General features: G+C 39.4%; 1 protein-coding gene across 1 annotated transcript in view; it reads left to right on the top strand.

Moving 5' to 3' along the window:
* Positions 1 to 20,951, top strand: part of LIPA (lipase A, lysosomal acid type) — a 46,833-nt gene extending 25,882 nt beyond the window's left edge. The window contains exons 6-10 of the mRNA XM_017510129.2: positions 501 to 637; positions 3,457 to 3,603; positions 4,713 to 4,784; positions 11,127 to 11,198; positions 18,824 to 20,951. Coding sequence (XP_017365618.1) covers positions 501 to 637; positions 3,457 to 3,603; positions 4,713 to 4,784; positions 11,127 to 11,198; positions 18,824 to 19,057 — 662 coding nt within the window. The 3' untranslated portion in view covers positions 19,058 to 20,951. The remainder of the gene's footprint in view (positions 1 to 500; positions 638 to 3,456; positions 3,604 to 4,712; positions 4,785 to 11,126; positions 11,199 to 18,823) is intronic.
* The last annotated feature ends 1,513 nt before the right edge of the window (positions 20,952 to 22,464 follow it).

Raw genomic sequence — 22,464 nt, 5'->3', positions numbered from 1 at the left:
ATTTGGGTGGGGACACAGCCAAACCATATCAAGGGTTAAAAAATATTTTAAAGCTAGGAGATTCTAACTGTGTGTTCCTTTGAAATAATTGGTGGTTTATTTGAACGTGGTGTCTGGGAATTGTCCTTTGGGGAAGGGGCATGGTGGGGCTAAAAGTGATGGGGTGAGGCTCTTGGAAATACAGTCTGTGATTTAAATTGGAAACGGAACTGGAAAGATTTTCTGGTTCTCCCAGCCTGGATTTCTTTCAGCATTTATCTAGGTCGAGATTTGGAACTAGCATTTACAAATGCTTGATTTACTAGTTTAATCAAATTTAGTGTTCGGGCACACGGAAGTTCAGAGGGCTCCATGTCAAGTGTTTTGCCTCTTGCCGGTGGTGGTGTTTGTGTGGTCTCAGGCCACTGTGAGAGGACACTGCGGGTGATGCCCTTTGTCTTTTCTGAGAAAAGGAAATCCCAGAAAATGGAATTCCTGCTTTCTTCCCTTTGTTCCCACAGGTTTTATAGCATTTTCACAGATACCTGAGCTGGCCAAAAGGATTAAAATGTTTTTTGCCCTGGCTCCTGTGGCTTCCGTGGACTTCTGTACTAGCCCACTGGCCAAATTAGGACGTTTTCCAGATCTTCTCATTAAGGTACTTGCACCCCTCCTATCCCTCTCCTCTCCCCACAGATTCCTCCGCAGATCGGAAGAACTGGCCAGTGGAGGGAGAAGCTGTGCCTTCCTCCCTGCATTTTGATATCAGTGGAACAATGGGCTTTTCTTCTTCCATTTACCCCTCCTTCCAGACCCAGGGGTGGCCTGGGATGCCTGTCATTCCCTGCACACTGGTGCCACGTGTACTCATGGTTAGCATTGTCAGTACAGCTCTGCCCACCTCATAGGGACAGCAAGGGGGTTCTGGGAGAAAATTGTTTAAGCATTGGTGGAGTTGCCCTTTATCCCATGAGATGAGCCTATGCACAGAGGAGGTAGGAGGAGATGGGAGACAGGAAATGTGCTTTTCCCAAAAGCCCATCCCTAGCTACACTGAGGGAGATCTAACAACACCATCATTACCGTATTTTATAATATGGCTCCAAAACACAGCCAGTAGCTTCATCAGAGGTCTGCCCTAAAGCTTCGAGACCCCAAGCTCTGTTCAAGGAGGAAATAGATTTCATGAAAAAGAGTTTTAAGCCAGCTAAGTCCAGATGGTCTGTTATGCATGCATTATATATGTCTTTTATGAAATATATGTTTACACAGACACATGAAATCCTGTATAGAAATATATACTTGAAATCAGGTGTGATGTCTCTCATGGGCCATTTAGAAGACTTTAACAGGAAAGATGGCCTCTCTGATCTCAAAACCTGACTTCACATAATAGGAGATTTACTGCACCAGGGACCAGAGCATGCAGATAAGATGTAGCCCCTCTGACTAAGTTTATTTTTGATGCTCTGGGTAATGGAAGCATGAATTTTCATTATGAACAGTTCAGAGATTACAAATAAAGTACTCTTGAACTATCAAGACTTCTCCTACTTTTCTCAGAATTAAACACAGCGCTCATTTTGGGGTCTTTTCCTAAAGATCTTGTATGTGAATTTATATACATACAGATGCACTGAAAGAAATATATTGTTTTGCTTGTTAGCAACACCCTGATTTCTGCCTTCATCTTCACATGCCATTCTCCCTGTGTGCATGTCTGTCACTGTGCCCAAATTTCCCCTTTCTGTAGGGACAGCAATCATATTGCATTAGGGCCCACCCTAATGACCTCATTTTAACTTGATTCCTCTGTAAGGAGGCTATCTCCAAATATGGCTATTCTGAGATACTGTGGGTTAGGGGTTCTTTATATTTTTTTTAAGGGAGATACAATTCAACTTCTAAAACTGCCTTTATAGGCATTTGGGTTGTTTATTTCTGTTTGTCCCTCTAGAGGATAGACATGAGCCAGAGTGTAAATTATAAGGGGGCAGGTTTGGGTTCAATATAAGGAAGATCTTTCTCCTCTTTCCATTGCACAAGTATGTGAAGATCTTCCTTTAGAGTGTAGAGATTGCCCTGCAAATACTTGAACACAGGTTCACCGACCATTGATTAGGAACAGTGTAGGCCAGGGGTTGGCAAACTTTTCAGTCAGTAAATGAAAGGGCCAGTCAGTAAATATATTTGACTTTGTGGGCCATTGGTTTCTTGTAAAAACACCACTCTGCCATTATAACATGAAAGCAGTCAGAAACAATGTGTAGAGATGAGTATAGTAGTGTTCCAATAAAACTTTATTTATAAAAATAGGTAGTGCTATGGGGAGGGGGAATGGGGAGTTGTTGTTCAATGAGTACTGAGTTTCAGTTTAGGAAGATGGAAAAGTTCTGAAGATAGTGGCAATGGTTGCACAACAGTGTGAGTGTACTTAGTACCACTAAACTGAACTCTTCTAAATCAGCAGTCCTCAACCATTCTGGCACCCGGGACCAGTTTCGCAGAAGACAATTTTTTCATGGATGGTGTGGTGGATGGTTTGGGGATGAAACTGTTCTACCTAGGATCATCAAGCATTAGATTTTCACAAGCAGCTTGCAACCTGGATCCTTCGCATGTGCAGTTTGTAGGGTTTGTGCTCCGATGAGAATCTAATGCCACTGCTGATTTGACAGGAGGTAGAGCTCAGGTGGTAAGGCTAACTTGCCAGCCACTCACGTCCTGCTCTGTGGCCTGATTCCTAACAGGCCATGGACTGGAATTGGTTCACGGCCTGGGAGTTGAGGATCCCTGTTTCAAATGATTAAAATGGTAAATGTTATATTATGTATGTTCTACCACAATAAAAATGTTTTTTTGTTTGTTCGTTTTTGTTTTTAAACTTAATGAGATGAGGGTCTTACCATGTTGCCCAGGCGGGTCTCAAACTCCTGGGCTCAGGGAGTCCTCCTGCCTTGGTCTCCCAAAGTGCTGGGATTACAGGCATGAGACACCATGCCTGGCCAATAAAAAAAATTTAAAAACAAAAATCAAGGAGTGGACTGGATTTGGCTTGCTGGCCGGTAGCATTGAATTAGATGGACACACATCTGGAAGACATTGCTGATCAATCACAGCTTTGACTGTTTCTTAGAAGTAACCACCCATCCATCAGAGTCAGATGAAAACTACTTGGGATGGCCCTGGGATAGGGGATCATTAAGGCCCTTTCCCATTGCAGAAGTCTGCTGTAAACTTATTTTATTTTCTGCCTCCTTCTCTTCATTTGGAGAATTTACATACACCTCTGCAGTGTGTGATTTTTGCCTTAGTAAACTTTTGCAAAAGCATCCTGGTTTGAATGTCCACTGGCTGCCAGTCTCTCCCGAGACTGTGGAGACACTGGCTGCTTGTCTCTGCTTCTGAGGTGAGTCATGGAGACCTGTGCACCAGAAGGAAATGTGAGATATTCTTGGGTTTCTTTTTATTTTGTAGGACTTATTTGGAGACAAAGAATTTCTTCCCCAGAGTGCATTTTTGAAGTGGCTGGGTACCCATGTTTGCACTCATGTCATACTGAAGGAGCTCTGTGGAAATCTCTTTTTTCTTCTGTGTGGATTTAATGAGAGAAATTTAAATATGGTATGCCTGTTTATAGTAAGATTTGATTTTCTTTTATCTGTAAATATGCTTATTTGTGTTGAATGATGTGGGAGAGGCAGGATTGACCTCATCAGAACTCTAAAGGGTCTTTCCTTTGAGAGGCACAAGAATGAACTTTGGCCAATGCCAGGAATACAGTACCACCTGCTGCTATCCTCAGGCTGGTGGCCGTCACCTTCCTGTGTTGTGTTTAGATGGAGACTATTGAATGAGGAGATCTGTCACAATTTAAGTTGTAATATTTATATTCATTCTAGTGATTTATTTCTTTTAGAAATTAAAGTAAGGGGTAGACATAAAGATAGGAACAATAGACACTGGGGACTCCAAAAGGAAGGAGGGAGAGGGACAAGGGCTGAAGAACTTCCTGTTGAGTACCATAGCCAATATTGAGTACTATGGTGATGGGATCAGTAGAAGCCCACATCTCAGCATCATGCAGTCTACCCTGGTAACAAGCCTGCACATGTATTTCCCAAATCTAAAATACACAAATTAAAAAAATTACTCTAAGTATTTAAATTTGGAATGGTCATTTACATACACATATGTGTATACTTGCACACACACACACACACACACACACACTTGTGTCTGTGTATGTATAAAAAATTTTATAAAATTTAAACCCATTTTATTTTATAAAATGTAAACCCTTAGCCAATACTATGCTGGTGTTTCTAAATATATTTGTTAGTTTGTCATGTAGCATTTTAAAAACAGGTGTTAAAATCCTAGAATAAAGGCCCTAAGGAATTTAAGTGCCATTTTTCTTTCGCCTGATAATTGTTATATGAAATTTGGGAAATTCAGGAAAGCATGAAGAAGAAAAGGAACATGCCCTGTAAAGACCACCCACACAGTCCCATGCTTACCATATTGTTGCACCTCCTTCACATCGTACTCTGAGTGTGGTTGTATGTATTTTTACATGACAGATTTTTAAGCAAATAATTTTCTTCTACCTTTGATCTCATAAACTTGAGATTGTGGCTCTAGTTTTTAGTGATTTGAAGGGCAAAACACAATGTTTATTATCAATGCCACCTTAATGCTGTTTTCTTCATTTCAATGTATTTATTTTGCAGTCTCGAGTGGATGTGTATACAACCCATTCTCCTGCTGGAACTTCTGTGCAGAACATGTTACACTGGAGCCAGGTAGGCATGCCAGGAGTGCAGCTGGGCTTAGGTAAATCAACATCAGAAAGGTCTGGGCATGTAAACCCTTCCCAAATAGAAAGACCATCTGCTTACAAATCTGATCTGGTTTTCTTCCCCAGAGTCTCGGGCTTTTGTCATCACGCTTGTGTTGCTTTTGATAGCCTTGGTGGGACACACTGTATTATGCATGGGTTCACAGACAGCTACGGGGTTGACCTCTTTCTTTTTCCTCCTCTCCCTTCTTCAAGTCTCAGGTTTACATATTCTCTCCCTTGCCTTCTCTCCCTCTTTCTTTTCCTCCTCCTGTTTCCTCCCCTCCATCTGTTTCTCACTGAGTCCTAGCTTTATTTTATTTCTGTGTTGCTTCACAAAGAGTGATTTTAAAGCGGTTTTGGAGATAGAAACCACTGTTTCAACATGAGCCCAGAACACAATGTGCTTGGAACAGCAGTGGATAAACTGGAGCTAAACCACTCACAGATGTGAATGGGGGCCCCTGACTATTGAAATACAGTTTTGATTATTTTATGACATAAATAAGGCATGTTCATTCTAGAAAATTTAGTAACTACATCTAGAACAAAAATCTCCTAAAGTGAAAATAAAATCACTCTATAACCCTAGATGGAGAGGAAATGCACATCTATAGATACTGAATGTCTCTACATTCTATTCTATACCTCTTTTCAAAAAGATGCTGTTAAAGACATGGATAGCAATAGTAGATGTAGAAATAGATGGATTTTTCTCCTGCTTATCGTTTTACAGCTTGCTTTTCTTTTTTCACCTGACAATATGACAGGAACTTCTTTCCACCTCAGGACATAATTATGTGCAATGTCTTTTTTTAACTAAGTTCATTTTAAATATGAAACAACTCACCATTTAAGCCCTAAACCAAGATACTGTAAGTGTCTTGAATAGTAATTTCCAAACACCTGGCAGTCACTGCTTGCAGAAGAATCACTGAATTGCTTTAGAAAGTACACCCTTTAATGAAACATTGCTTTAAAAAGGTAAAAGGAGTTGGGATTATAGTGGAACTCTTGGATTGGCTACCATCCAGACTTATAAAAACAAAGACTCCTGTGTCCCAATCATTTGGACTAGAGAATCTATACTTTTGTTATTATTATTATTATTAATTTATTTTTGAGACTGAGTCTTGCTCTGTCACTCAGGCTGGAGTGCAGTGCAGCGGCATGATCTCGGCTCACTGAAACTTCTGCCTCCCGAGTTCAAGCAATTCTCTGCCTCAGCTTCCCGAATAGCTGGGATTATAGGCACTCGCTGCCATGCACAGCTAATTTTTGTATTTTTAGTAGAGATCGGGTTTCACCATCTTGGCCAGGTTGATCTCGAACTCCTGACCTCATGATCTGCCCACCTCAGCTTCCCAAAGTGCTGGATTACAGGAGTGAGCCACTGTGCCTCGCCACTTTTATTATTAATTTAAAAATTTTATTGAGGTATAAGTGACATACAATATTTAAAGTGCACAATTTGATATATTTCAGTGTTTGTATACACCTGTGAAACCATCACCATAATCAACACAGTGAATATATCATCACCCTAAAAGGTCCCTGCTGCTCCTTTATGACACCTCCTCCTACCCCTCTCATCCATCCCACTGATCTGCTTCCTGTCACTGTAGCTTAGTTTACATTTTCTAGAGCTTGTATGAGAACAGCTATGCAGTTTATACTTGTTTTTGTCTGGCTTCTTCCACTCAGCATAATTGTTTTGTGATTTACCCATGTTGTGTATGTCAGTGGTTCATTCCTTTTTATTTTTGAGGATTTGTTTTTTTAAAAAATCTGCCTAGTAGATTCTTCTGCCCTACCAGGTTTGGGAGTCACTGATCGGGACATCCTGATACTTTCATCTCCTTCTTCAGTTGCCCCAGGAGCTCCAACAGTGTTATAGTTCTCCTCTCCCTGGGGCTTATCTCTAAGGAACTAGGAAGAGCCTGGCCTCAGGTGCCTGGCCCTTTACAGGAACTAGAAGGCTGAGAGTGTCAGTTCCTCAGGGGCAGAGTTTGCTGTGGCCTAGAAGAGGGGCATCTGGAATGCAAATAGTTCATGACATGCTAGACAGCACACACTTACCACTTATGGAATGCCCAAAACCTTCAAAAGTTCTCAAATTCATAAATATTGAGGATTTTTGGTTCTTGGTTCAGATCTCCGCTTGTTTCCTTGGTCACATTTATGCTGATAGTCACTTGTTTTCTTCATATACCCTGTCACTAGAATTCCCCTACATTTTTGAGGATGCCTGGAGCCTCTTACCTAATGCACATTTTCCCGAAAGGCCCAATGTCTGTCACCTTAGCAGTTATGGCACCCCCAGAGATGATGGAGGGTGACTGAGCCGGCTGGAGACAGGTGCTGAGCTTTCCTACCAGCTTAGTGACCGCCAGCAGCCCATGCACAGTATACCCCAGGCCTCAGCAAAGTACAAATGGCCACCAGACCTGGGACTTCAGATGCCCTTGGGATGTTGAAACCAAGGCTGCTCTGGGACAACTCCATTTTATATTACAGACCTGCGTTGCTTCACCCTTCTGTGTCTTGGGCCTCCTCTTGGCATGGGGTTTGCAGTAGAGCCAGTGGATTGGCTGTCATCTAGGCTACTGCTCTTGTTCCAGCCCACTTACCCAGAAGCTAGCCAGGGTCAAAGGCTGCAGGGTGAGGGGGCTCTCTGCCCCATTTGTGACCTGGTGACTTTAGATTATAACTACACTAGAATATACCTCTAGAATATTTGCAAAGCCCAGATTTGCTGTAGAAAGCAGCCTGGCCCTTTGCTCTTCTGACCACTGAACCATCTTTTGTCAATAAAATGGTTGCTCTGTGCAGCGTTTTGTATGATCTTCCCTTTGGCTCTCCCTCCTCTGGGCTATTGGCCAGGGGCTGCCACTGGTACAGGCTGCAGGCTCCAAGAGGCAGCCCAGGAAAAGGCTTCTGTGGAAGGTGGGCAAGTCTTGATGCCGGGCAGGTCTGGATGCCGGGCAGGCTGAGGCTAGAATTCAGGTGTGGCATTTGAGGGCTCTTATGGTATGAGTTTGGGGTTGACCTTAAAGGCCATTTTATTTACATACATTCAGAAGTTGACTTTTTGTTTAAATAATGCATATTAACTTGTTAATAAATGCCATACCTCATTCTTTAGTGGGCTTTTAAATTTAGTGTGCTTATCTTCCATTCCCCTTATAAACCTGATGAACTTTGAAGCTCCCCAGAGTCGACTTGACCAGAGTCCAGGTACTCACGCCTGTTTGAGGAAAGCCATCCCAACATATCTTTCCAGTGTTGTTCTGAACTACCTAAGGTGCTATTAAAAATACAGATTCTTGGGCCTGAGCCCTGTGGAGACTCTGAATTCCTAGGGCTGTGATCCTAAGATCTATGTTTGAATAAGTACCTTAGATGATTTTGATGTGCTGTTTTTTTTTTTTTTTAAAGGAAAAAACATACTTTTGGAAGACTTCTAAAGAACACCATATAAAGGATATTCAGGATAACTTTTGCTATACATGTAATATGTTTTATGAAATTTTAGAAAATATGTGAGTGAAAGAAAAATGACTGTTTAGCACCCAGCAATAGTCACTATTAATATTTTGGTATAATCTTATAATTTTATAATATAATCATTTCCATGACAAAAGTCAGATCATACTACATCTGCTTTTAAGTAAATTTTCATTTAATGAAATACCATTATATTTGCTAGATACAAGCTAAGCTGATGTATTAGAAACCCCAAAATACAGCTGCTAAATAAAGAGTTTCTTTCTTATAATAAAGTTCAGAGAGCAGAGCCCCAGATTGATGATAGAGGGGATTGTGGCTGCTTTCTGTGAGGTCATGTAGGGACCCAGTTCCCTGGCTGCAGCTGGGTCACCTCCATGTCTCTTCCAACCCACAGGAAGGCAGGAGAGAGGTAGCTCAGGGCAAGTGGCTTTGTGTGAAGGAGATAACTCAGAAGTGAGCAGTATGGTCATAGCCTGCCTGCTTGCAGGAAGATGAGGATGTGGTTTCTATCCTGGCAGCCGTGTGCTTAGGGAAAGCTTTAGGGATTCTGTTACTGAAAGGAAGAGGCAAGAATGGGCATGAGGGACAGTCTCTGCCATAATTAAAAATGCCTTTCCAGGACTTTTCATAAAGGGCAGTATTCTGATGCTTGAATTTTATTATCATTTTGTTTTTTGCAATGATAGTTGTTTTGCAGTCATATATCATCTGTCGTTATATGCGAGAGTATTTTCTTAGGGTGATACATTCATAGTAGTAGACTTAGTAGTGAGACGGTAGGTATAGCTTTAAGACTTCTGATACATATTGTACTCTAGAAAAGTTGAACCTGTTTGCATTTTTATTACCATTCAAGACCTAAATATAATTTTTAAAATGTCACTTTAAAACCATTTACCCTAATACTATAAGCATTTCCTCCTGATCATTATCTACATACTCTCTGTGACATGATTATCACAGAAATATAACCTTGATGCATATCAGTTTCATTTTCTTTTTCTATTTAATATTATTTATGAGATTATTTGTAAGCCATTTTCTGTTTCTATTTTATCATACTATTATAACAGCGGCATACTCCTTGTGTATACTGATATATTTACCCAAATATCTATTATTGGGCGTTAGCTTATTTCCATATTTTTGTTATATAAGTCATTGTAACACTTTCCTTTTGAAATACCCTTTCAAGTGGATAGCTTGAAATCCTAAGTGAGTCTGAGCACAAAGTCAAATTTAGAAGTTCAGTCTGAACTATAGGCAAGTTTCACCTTTGTTTTCCATGCTCATGCTGGTGCTTTATATGAATTCTGAAGGATATGTCACAAAGTGATGAACTGCTGTCTGTGTTCAGTGGCAGAATAGTTTGCATCAATATATTTTCACTGACAAAGATGGGGAACAGATGCATTAACAGGTGCTGTGAATCCAAATTTTGTATTGCTTGTTAAATATGCCACAGGTATTTAATATCTGTCATTTGCAATGGCAAAAGCAGATGCCAAACATTTCTCCTGTAGTATATCATCTTACTCTGTCTTTTATTACATCAAACAGTAGAATTTTATGCAGTTGGTAAGAAAAGACTTCACATAAACGCAGTTTTGACAAAAAAAAATGTGGATATTTCTTTTCACCAGGCGCCACCTTGTGGCCAAAAAATACCATTTTCAATTCATTTGGCTTGCCAGTTTTGGGTTTAATTCTTGACGTACATTTAATTTGAGAGTGTAGAGGAAATATGGATTTGCATTATTTCGAATTTAAAAAATAAGTGACTTTTTGCTAACATTTTTATATTATACGATTTTAAATATAAATAAATGTAAATTTCAATTTCATGGCTCTAATATCCCTAACTAGTTAGAATTAGCCGGCATGCAGTCCTACTTGGTGATTGTACTGGTACCAGTACTCAAGAAAAAGTGTTTAATTGATACAGTCATTAAAATTTGACTAAGTAATATAAATAGACCAGTAGAATGGGTAAATAGAAAATATACAGTTGTCCCTCAAGTATCTTTGTGGACTGGCTCCAGACACTTCCCTCCAAACCAAAATTTAGAGATAGATACTCAAGTCCCTTATATAAAATGGGGAAGTATTTGCATATAGCCTATGAACATCCTTTCATATGCTTTAAATTTTATCTAGATGACTTATGAAGCCCAGTACAATGTAAATGCTAGGTAAGTAGGTGTTATACTGTGCTTTAAAATTAGTATTTTTTATTGTTTTATTGTTATCTTTTATTGTTTTTTCCAAATATTTTCAATCTGTAAAATATCACTTGGTTGAATCCACAGATGCAAAACTATATATGGAGGGCCAATTGTATAATTATTTTCTCTCTCTATATATATATATATCCATCTCTCTATAAAATATACATATGTATGTATATATGTATCTATCTACATATCTATATTTCCCAAGTAAAATCACTAACTCTTTGAAAAAGTTTAGGATGCAAATTTCAATAGAAAATGCCAGCATAAAGTTCCCCTAGCAGGAGCCACTGTTGATCTAGTATAATCCACAGCTTATGTGTATAGCTGCTTTCTTGTATCAGGTAGTAGCTGCTTAAAAATCTTACAATGAGAAATTGAGTCATCCAGTAAAGTAGAACAAAACCATGCCATTTTATTTAAAATAATGCCTTGGAAATAAAGAGTAACTCTGGCTATTGCTGTAAAGTTGGTTTTGAGGTCATGGCTGGCTCCAGCAACCTACCTATGATGTTATCTCTAACTTCGATGTCAGATAACTTTTTTTCCAAATTATTATCTTTTAGGCTGTTAAATTCCAAAAGTTTCAAGCCTTTGACTGGGGAAGCAGTGCCAAGAATTATTTTCATTACAACCAGGTAAACTTTTCAGTTTTTTGATTAAAGGGCACCCTGAAAACTCATCAAGAAAGCCAGTCTGGCCTATCAGGATTCTGGCCAGTCTCAGCTGCTGTGGGAAATGTTTGGGGGAGTTCACTATTGTTTGTTTTCCATCAGTCCATTCAGAACAACCCAAGCTTTGTAGCTGATATTGTGGACTGGGCCTCCTCTCTTTGTCTTTTCCGCAGTTCTAAATAAGAGTCTTCACTGTTATGCATTATTCAGAGTGATTGCAAACACAGCCTGTAGAATCAGACAGTCCTAGGTCTGTTATCTGGTAGCTGTGGGGCCCTGGCCAAATGATGTTGCTTAAGCTTCTTCTTCCCTGTATAAATGAAATTAGCATTTATAAGCACACTAAATGTGCTGAAGTGTGAGATACTTTGCTCTGTTTTTATTTATTTATTTATTTATTTATTTATTTATTTATTTATTTATTTTTAATTCCCAGGACATCTCTGTGACATAGCATGATTATCTTTCACTTAAAGATGAGGACAGTAAGGCTTGGAGAATTTCTGTGACTTGTCTTACACTCAAATGGAGGAAGTAAGAGGGCATGACTCCAAACTCTTTCTAACCATTGGGTTCTATTGCTTTGCATTTACTACCTATGGAGTACAATGCCTTCTTTGCCACGGATTAAACACTAATTTTGGTGCCCAGCCTACAGCAGCAGCTCCACAGCTGTGGCAATTATAATGAGGATTCTTTCATTTGGGGTTAGATTTTTTTTTTTTTTTTTTGGTGCTGGTAATGGTAACTTGAAAAGATACTCAAAGGGATTTAAAAAATTTACTCTGGGTTGGTGCAGAGGATGATCGAAGATGGTCAAATAGGAATAGCTCTGGATTGCAGTTCACAGAAAAAATGCAGAGGGTGAGTGATTACCACATTTCCAAACAAATTTTTACTGCCCACAGACCAGGAGATTCCTGGGCGGAAAAGTGCCACAAGTCTCCAGCATGGCTGTTTCAGTCGGCTCAGTGGGTATCCTCACAAAAGCTCACACAAATCCAGGTGCCATTTCAACTGGTGACTGGAACATCTGGGAGACAGAGCTGCCCATTCAACTGAAAGAAAGGGGGTTGAAACAGGGAGCTAGGTGATCTGGCTCAGTGGGCCCCACCCCCACAAAGACCAGCAATCTGAAATGCTCCGGATTGAGAGATTCACAGCAAGCACAGCTGGACCCAGGATGGTCCACTCTGTTGGGGGAAGGGTGTCTGCCATTACTGAGACAGTCTGCCATTACCAAGGCAGTCCGCCATTACCGAGGCAGTCCTCCATTACTGAGTCAGACTGCCATTACCGAGGCAGTCCTCCATTACTGAGTCAGACTGCCATTACTGAGGCAGTTCTAACTATACATCTATAAACAAAACTGCAAGGAAGTTCACACAGCAGCTGGGCAGAGCCCATGGCAGCTCAGCAATGCCTCGGCTGGCAGACTGTGACCAGGCTACCCCCTCACTGGGCAGGGCATCTCTGAAAAAAGGCAACAGCACACCAGGAACTTATAAATAAAGCCGCAACTTCCTGGGACAGAGCACCTGGGAGAAAAAGGTGGTTATGAGTTTCACTGCAGCAAACTTAAACATATTTGCCCAGCAGCTCTGAACGGAACAATGGAGCCCACAGCTCAGCACTTGAGCACCTATAAGGGACAGACTGTCTCCTCAAGCAGCTCCCTGACCCCCGTATATTCAAAGAGACACTTCATAAAGGAGAGCTCAGGCTGACATCTGGTAGGTATCCTTCTGGGACAAAAATAACAGAAGAAGAAACTGGCAGCAACCCTTACTGTTCTGCAGCCACTGCAGTTGATCCCCAGGCAAGCAGGGTCTGGAGTGGACCTCTAGCAGTCCTATAGCAGAGGGGCCTGACTGTCAGAAGGAAAACTAAAAAACAGAAATAACTTCATTGTCAACAAAAAGGACATCTACTCAGAGACTCCATCGGAAAGTCACCAACTACAAAACCACAGGTAGATAAATCCACAAAAACGGGAAGAAACCAGTGTAAAAAGGTTGAAAACACCCAAAACCAGAATGCCTCTCCTCCTCCAAGGGATTAGAACTCCTCACCAGCAAGGAAACAAGGCTGGATGGAGAATGAGTCTGATGAATTGACAAACAGGCTTCAGAAGGTGGGTAATAACAAATTTCTCTGAGCTAAAAGAACATGTTCTAATGCAATGCAAAAAAACTAAGAACCTTAAAAAAAGGTTTGACAAAATGCTAAAGAGAATAAACAGCTTAGAGAGGAATATAAATGAATTGATGGAGCTGAAAAACACAACACGAGAACTTCGTGAAGCATACACAAGTTTCAATAGCTGAATCGACCAAGCAGAAAAAAGGATATCAGAGTTTGAAGATCATCTCAATGAACAAAACCAGAAGGCAAGATCAGAGAAAAAAGAGTAAAAAGAAATGAACAAAGCCTCCAAGAAATATGGGATTATGTGAAAAGACCTAATCTACATTTTATAGGTGTACCTGAATGTGATAGAGAGAATGAATCCAAGCTGGAAAACTCTTCAGGATACTATCCAGGAGAACTTCCCCAGCCTAGCAAGGCAGGCCAATATTCATGTTCAGAAAATACAGAGAACACCACAAAGATATTCCTCAAGAAGAGCAACCCCAAGGCACATAATCATCAGATTCACCAGGGTTGAATGAAGGAAAAAATGCTAAGGGTAGCCAGAGAGAAAAGTCAGGTTACCTACAAAGAGAAGCCCCTCAGACTTATAGCAGATCTCTTGACAGAAACCCTGAAAGCCAGAAAAGAGTGGGGGCCAATATTCAACATCCTTAAAGAAAAGAACTTTCAACCTAGAATTTCATATCCAGCCAAACTAAGCTTCATAAGCGAAGGAGAAATAAAATCCTTTATGAACAAGCAACTGCTCAGAGATTTGATCACCACCAGGCCTGCCTTATAAGAGCTCCTGAAAGAAGCACTAAACATAGACAGGAACAACCAGTACCAGCCATTCTGAAAATGTACCAAATGGTAAAGAGCATTGACACAATGAAGAAACTTCATCAAGTAATGGGCAGAACAACCAGCTAGCATCAAAATCACAGGACCAAATTCACACATAGCAATGTTAACCTTAAATGTAAATGGACTAAACGCCTCTATCAAAAGACACAGACTGGCAAATTCGATTAAAAAGTCAAAACCCACTGGTGTGCTATATTCAGGAAACCCATCTCACATGCAAGGACCCAAATAGGCTCAAAATAAAGGGATGGAGGAAGATCTACCAAGCAAATGGAAAGCAAAAAAAAAGCAGGAGCTGCAATCCTAGTCTCTGATTAAATAGACTTTAAACCAACAAAGATCAAAAGAGACAAAGAAGGGCATTATATAATGGTAAAAGGATCAATGCAACAAGCAGAGCTAACGTTCCTAAATATATACATACCCAATACAGGAGCACCCAGGTATATAAAGCAAGTTCTTAAAGACCTACAAAGAAACTTAGATTCCCACACAATAAGAGTGGGAGACTTTAACACTCCACTGTCAACATTAGACAGATCAACGAGACAGAAAATTAACAAGGATATCCAGGACTTGAACTTAGACCTGAACCAAGCAGACCTAATAGACATTTACAGAACTCTCCACCCCAAATACACAGAGTATACATTCTTCTCAGCACCACATCACACCTACTCTAAAATCGACCACATAATTGGAAGTAAATCACTCCTCAGCAAATGCAAAATAATGGAAATCATAACAAACAGTCTCTCAGACCACAGTTCAATCAAATTAGAACTCGGGATTAAGAAACTAACTCAGAATGGCACAACTTCATGGAAACTGAACAACTGGCTTTTGAATGTTGACTGGATAAACAATGAAATGAAGGCAGAAATAAAGATGTTCTTTGAAACTAATGAGAATGAAGACACAACGTACCAGAATCTCTGGGACACATTTAAAGCAGTGTCTAGAAGAAAATTTATAGCAATAAATGCCCACATGAGAAGCAAGGAAAGATAAAAAATCAATACCTTATCTTCAAAATTGAAAGAGCTAGAGGAGCAAGATCAAAAAAACTCAAAAGCTAGCAGAAGAAAAGAAATTACTAAGATCAGAGCAGAACTGAAGGAGACTGAGACACAAAAACCCTTCAAAAAAAATCAATAACTTCAGGATCTGTTTTTTTTGAAAAGATTAACAAAATAGACAGACTGCTAGCCAGATTAATAAAAAAGAAAAGAAAGAATAATCAAATAGATGCAATAAAAAAATGATAAAGGGGATATCACCACAGATTCTACAGAAATACAAACCACCGTCAGAGATTACTACAAACAACTTTATGCACATAAACCAGTAAACCTGGAAGAAATGGATAAATTCCTGGACACTTGCACCCTCCCAAGCCTAAACCAGGAAGAAGTCAAAACCCTGAATAGACCAATAACAAGGGCTGAAGTTGAGGCAGCAATTAATAGCTTACCAATCAAAAAAAAGCCAAGGTCCAGATGGGTTCACAGCCAAATTCTACCAGACATACAAAGAGGAGCTAATACCACTTCTTCTGAAACTATTCCAAACAATAAAAAAGGTGGAATCCTTCCCAAATCATTTTATGAGACCAACATCATCCTGATACCGAAACCTGGCAGAGACTCAACAAGAAAAGAAAACTTCAGGCCAATATCCATGATGAATATAGATGGAAAAATCTTCAAAAAAATACTGGCAAACCAACTGCAACAGCACATCAAAAAGCATATCCATCACGATCAAGTAGGCTTCATCCTGGGGATTCAAGGCTGGATCAATATACCCAAGGTCCCATCTGTCTATTTTGGCTTTTGTTGCCAATGCTTTTGGTGTTTTGGTCATGAAGTCCTTGACTACGCCTATGTCCTGAATGGTTTTGCCTAGATTTTCTTCTAGGGTTTTTATGGTGTTAGGACTTATGTTTAAGTCTTTAATCCATCTGGAGTTAATTTTAGTGTAAGGTGTCAGGAAGGGTTCCAGTTTCTGCTTTCTGCACATGGCTAGCCTGTTTTCCCAACATACTGGCAAGCCGATTGCAACAGCACATCAAAAAGCTTATCCACCATGATCAAGTAGGATTCATCCCGGGGATGCAAGGCTGGTTCAACATATGCAAGTCTATAAATGTAATTCACCACATAAACAGAACCAAACACAAAACCCACATGATTATCTCAATAGATGCAGAGAAGGCCTTTGACAAAATTCAGCAGCCCTTTATGCTAAAAACTCTCAATAAACTAGGTATCAATGGAACGTATTTCAAAATAATAAAAGCTATTTATGACAACCCCACAGCCAATATCATACTGAATGGGCAAAAACTGGAAGCATTCCTTTTCAAATCTAGCACTAGACAAGGATGCTAGATGCCCTCTCTCACCAGTCTTATTCAATATAGTATTGGAAGTTCTAGCCAGAGCAATCAGGCAAGAAAAAGAAATAAAGGGTATTCAATTAGGAAAGGAGGAAGTCAAATTGTCTCTATTTGCAGACAATATGATAGTATATTTAGAAGACCCCATCATCTCAGCCCAAAATCTCCTAAAACTGATAAGCAACTTCAGCAAAGTCTCAGGAAACAAAATCAATGTGCAGAAATCACAAGCATTCCTATACACCAATAACAGACTTAAAGAGAGCCAAATCAAGAACAAACTGCCATTCACAATTGCTATAAAGAGAATAAAATACTTAGGAATACAACTGACAAAGGATGTAAAGGACCTCTTCAAGGAGAACTACAAACCAATGCTCAAGGAAATAAGAGAGGACACAAACAGATAGAAAAACACTCCATACTCATGGTAAGGAAGAATCAATATTGTAAAAATGGCCATACTTCCCAAAGTAATGTATGGATTCAGTGCTATCCGCAACAAGCTACCTATGACCCTCTTCACAGAACTGGAAAAAATCACGTTAAACTTCATATGGAATCAAAAGGGAGCCTGCACAGCCAAGTCAATTCTAAGCAAAAAGAACAAAGCTGGAGGCATTATGCTACCTGACTTCAAACTATACTACAAGCCTACAGTAATCCAAACAGCATGGTATTGGTACCAAAACAGAGATACAGACCAATGGTACAGAACCGAGGTCTCAGAGGCAACACAACCTATCTACAACCATCTGATCTTTGACAAACCAGACAAAAACAAGCAATGGGGAATGAATTCCCTGTTTAATAAATGGTGTTGGGAAAACTGGCTAGCCATGTGCAGAGAGCAGAAACCCAACCCTTTCCTGATACCTTACACTAAAATTAACTCCAGATGGATTAAAGACTTAAACATAAGACCTAACACCATAAAAACCCTAGAAGAAAACCTAGGCAAAACCATTCAGGACATAGGTATAGGCAAGGACTTCATGACTAAACCACCAAAAGCATTGGCAACAAAAGCCAAAATAGACAAATGGGATCTAATTAAACTCCAGAGCTTCTGCACAGCAAAAGAAACACTCATTAGAGTGAACTGGCAACCAACAGAATGGGAAAACATTTTTGCAATCTACCCATCTGACAAAGGGCTAATATACAGAATCTACAAAGAGCTAAAACATATTTAGGAGAAAAAAGCAAACCCATTCAAAAGTGGGCAAAGGAGACAAACAGACACTTTTCAAAAGAAGACATATGTGAGGCCAACAAACATATGAAAAAATGTTCATCATCACTGGCCATTAGAGAAATGCAAATCAAAACTACATTGAGATACCGTTTCATGCCAGTTAGAATGGCGATCATTAAAAAATCTGGAGACAACAGATGCTGGAGAGGATGTGGAAAAATAGGAACACTTTTACACTGTTGGTGGGAGTGTAAATTAGTTCAATCATTGTGGAAGACAATGTGGTGATTCCTCAAGGACCTAGAAATAGAAATTCCATTTGACCCAGCAATCCCATTACTGGGTATATACCCAGAGGATTATAAATTGTTCTATTATAAAGTCACATGCACACGCATGTTCATTGCAGCACTGTTTACAATAGCAAAGACTTGGAACCAACCCAAATGCCCATCGATGATAGACTGCACAGGGAAAATGTGGCACATATACACCATGGAATACTATGCAGCCATCAAAAACGATGAGTTTGTGTCCTTTGTAGGGACATGGATGAATCTGGAAACCATCATTCTCAGCAAACTGTCACAAGAACAGAAAATCAAACATCACATGTTCTCACTCATAGGCGAGTGTTGAACAATGAGAACACATGGACACAGGGAGGGGAGCATCACAAACTGAGATCTGTTGGGGGGGACTAGGGGAGGGCCAGTGGGGGGTAGGGAGTTGGGGAGAGATAACAAGGGGAGAAATGCCAGATATAGGTGATGGGGATGGAGGCAGCAAACAACATTGCCATGTATGTACCTATGCAACAATCCTGCATGTTCTTCACATGTACCTCAGAACCTGAAGTGCAATTATATATGTATAATTTAGTCTGTTATTCTTAGTCAAACCTAGACAGTGTTTAATGGAGATTGTGTTTATTATGACTTCAAAAATTAAAACAACAACGAGGCTTTCTGTGTTTCCTTTTCATTGCAGAGTTACCCTCCCATGTACAATGTGAAGGACATGCTTGTGCCGACTGCAGTCTGGAGTGGGGGTCATGACTGGCTTGCAGATGTCTACGACATCAATATCTTACTGACTCAGATCACCAACTTGGTGTCCCATGAGAGCATTCCAGAGTGGGAGCATCTTGACTTCATCTGGGGCCTGGATGCCCCTTGGCGGCTATATAATAAAATTATTAATCTAATGAGGAAACATCAGTGAAAGCTGGACTTGAGCTGTGTACCATCAAGTCAGTGAGTACATCATGTGAAAATGTGTTTGCTTAATTTCTGTAAAACACTTGTTTTCCTTTCCCAGGTCTTTTGTATTTTCATACCTAAGAAAATGATAACTTTGAAGATGCCCTCTTCTCTGTAGTTACAATTAGAAACACACTAGCTGGTTTTTTTTCTTTAATTAGGGCTGGAATAGGAAGCTAGTGTCTCAACCATGGTGTTGTCTCTTTAAGTCTTTTAAATATCATTAATGTGTGAAAAGGTTATTATATCCATTCTGTTCTTAAAATTTTAAATATACTATATTGACTTTTTTGCCCTTCATAGGACAAATTAATAGGTATGTTGGAATTTTTAAATTGTGTTGTCATTGGTAAATCTGTCACTGACTTGAGTTAGGTATAAAAGTACACAGTTTTCATGTCCTTGCCTTAAAGGGCTCTCTAGTCTAATGGCCTTGTAGTTAGAGATCTAAATGACATTTGATCATGTTTTCTGGCAGTAGGTGCATAGTCAAATCTAGAAATATCACAGCTGTGCCAGTAACAAAGATTCTACAATGAATTTTATCAAACCTAACTGTGACAGCTGTGATTTGACACGTTTTAATTGCTCAGGTTACATGAAATAATCTTCTGGAGTCTTCAAAAACAAATTGCACTGATTAAAAAAATATATATATATGTTTTAAATACTTGAAGACTGATACATTCAACCATCTATATCCATGAACTCCAGATTTCATGCCAGGCCATAATTCTACTTATTCGAGAAGCAAATCCCTGTGGAGACTATATCACTGTTTTTTCCCCTGAGATTAATATACTCTTGGAATCAGCTACTGTCATTATTGATCATATCTGTATGAAGCCAAAGTCTGTGGTTGCCCATGAGAAGTGTCCTAGTTCATTTTCACCCAAATGAAGTGTGAATATGATGTTTTTGGATGAATGCTCAGCTCAGGGATTCATTTTATGTCTTAGTTTTATATGTGTCTTTATTTTGAATACACCTGCTTCACGTCCCTGTGTTGGGAAGTCCATATTTTTATGCTTTTCTTGTAGCATTGTTTTTTACAGTATTGTCCAGTGGACAAAATGACAATTGATATGTTTTTCTGATATAGTTACTTTAGCTGCAGTAACAATACAGTGCTTGGTATTGGCTAATAGAAGCAGGCAGAATACTACTTTGTAATGTTTAAAGTCTTACTTAAACTTTTCAATAAAACTGAATGAGCCTCATAGGCCCAAAGAATTGTGTGTATGTTTTTTCTCTTTTATTTAATAGACATTCAATTCTTCCCTTTCTCTCTTGGCAGGACTTGGAACTCTTCTTTAAAATAATGTGTTTACTTGGGAAATGAAGGGCTACCAAGTAACAATGAGAGCGACTTTTTAAAAAATCATGTTTTTGTTTGCCACAAGAGGGCACTCTTGGCTTTGCTTGCAAATCTTCCCATGCCCCCTTCCCTCACTACTTTTTCTGAGATTTTCTCCAGTGTCTTCCTCTAGGGAAGGTAGAGAACTTTGCTGCATTATGAGCCAGTTGGTAATTTGATGGCCAGCCATGGTTGTATTTCTGTTCAGGAGTATGATTACTTCTTGCCTAGCGGATAACATCTGGAAGACATTCTCAAGGAATAGCTGCCCCTCAAATGTAAACTGAAAATAAAAGTTTGCTTAATAGGTAAATGACTGATCAGAACTTCAGATGTGGTTGGGGGATGGGTGGCAGGAGGAAAAGGTTTTAACTCAGGCCTCACACGTATATAGGACTGAAATTTATACTAGTGACATCCCCAAATAATGATTATTTTGTGTTTGTAGGTATTAAAAGTGTTAATTTGTTAAATGTAAACATTAAAAAATATGCTGTAATTTGATCTCTTGTCATTTATTTTTTAACATATGAAGAGATTTTCAAAAGAGAAGTCACCCTGATCTGTTGTGACACTGAAAGGCAACTTTGAAAAGTAATTATTCTGATTTTTAAAAAGTCATTCAACCAGTATTTTATTATGTTGTGTTAGGTGCAGATTTCAACTTCAGTTCTGGATTAAGCAAGTAAAACTCTCAAAATCTTTGTCAAATTGTCTTAGCATTACTAAAAATAATACTTTGCATTTTGCATTGTGCCTTGTGGGGTTTCAAAGCCTTTTCATAAGGCTTCGATCTTTGCAATAACCCCTTTGACAGGTGAGGCAAGTATTTGTTTCTCTACTTTCCAGGCAAGTGTATGCCTTTTAATGGGGATGATTTTATTTGCCTTAAAATTTTCAGAGAAGTTGTTGAGAGCTTCAACAATTTGAGTGAGTAGAAGCACCCATTTGCATGTGACGTGTGATTGAAATATAAAGTGTTTAAAACCAAATCTGCACCAGTATTTGGACTAATAGGAGCATCAAGGGAGTGTTTGGAGGGAGCTAACATCCTCACGTTCTTCATCAGCATCTCCCATTGTTTTTGGCTTGGCTAACTAATGTTTTCTGAGTCTTTTGTAAAGTGTCACATAAAAGCAGCTTCAATGCCCCACTGCAACACCAAACTCCTCCTGAAGAGATACTTACCTTAGAACCAACATTGGCCCTTTTCTGCTCACTTTGGCTGCACCTTGCTTTTTTAACCCTAGCTAGTCTTGTCTTGACTTTTCTGAGACTGCATTTTTAATCTTTAGTCTTTAAAATGAAGGATTCGATTTTGGTCTTTGAGATCATTCTGCCTCTATGAGTCTTCTATGATACACAACACTATACATTTCTAATATCCAGGAACAGTTTTAGTTAGTATCCTTACCTACAAACTAGGCCTTACCTAATTTGAGAAAAAAAAGAAATCATAAAGGTTACTTTAGAAAGGGATTATGTGTCTGGTAACAGGCTTTGCTACTACATGTTCTATTTGCAGGAAGTAGGGGAGCAGTATCCACAGTCTTTTGGTGAGTTGGTGCCATATAACTTTGAGATTGTGATTAGTATGCAGAGACTTGATTGTTGTACTCTCAGAAAAGTGATTTGGCCCCTGTAATAAACAGAAAATAAAGGATTCCTGTCCTCCAACCCTGCCAGAAAAACCATGCCAAGACAAAAATGATATGCAGGAAGCCATGATCAGCTGGGGAAGAGATGGCATGGCCAAAGGTCTAATGCCATCTGTCACAAAACACCCCTTTTTGTGGAAAAACATCAGTTGAACAAGAAATGGTGTGGCCAACGTTCTAATGCCACCCATAAACACCCCATTTTAGGGAAAGCCATCTTTCCAGGTAAGTAGATCCAATCTACATCAACCAGTACTCCAGAAAAAAAAAATATTTTTTAGCCTCAATTTAGAGCCAATATCCTTTACAATGAATCTTGAGTCTACAAATACCTTTTGAACACTCATTTTATAC

The sequence above is a fragment of the Cebus imitator genome, unplaced genomic scaffold (assembly GCF_001604975.1).
Source record: "Cebus imitator isolate Cc_AM_T3 unplaced genomic scaffold, Cebus_imitator-1.0 Scaffold431, whole genome shotgun sequence".
NCBI lineage: Eukaryota > Metazoa > Chordata > Mammalia > Primates > Cebidae > Cebus > Cebus imitator.
The sequence above is the reverse complement of the archived record's forward strand: the minus strand, read 5'-3'. Positions and strand labels throughout refer to the sequence as shown.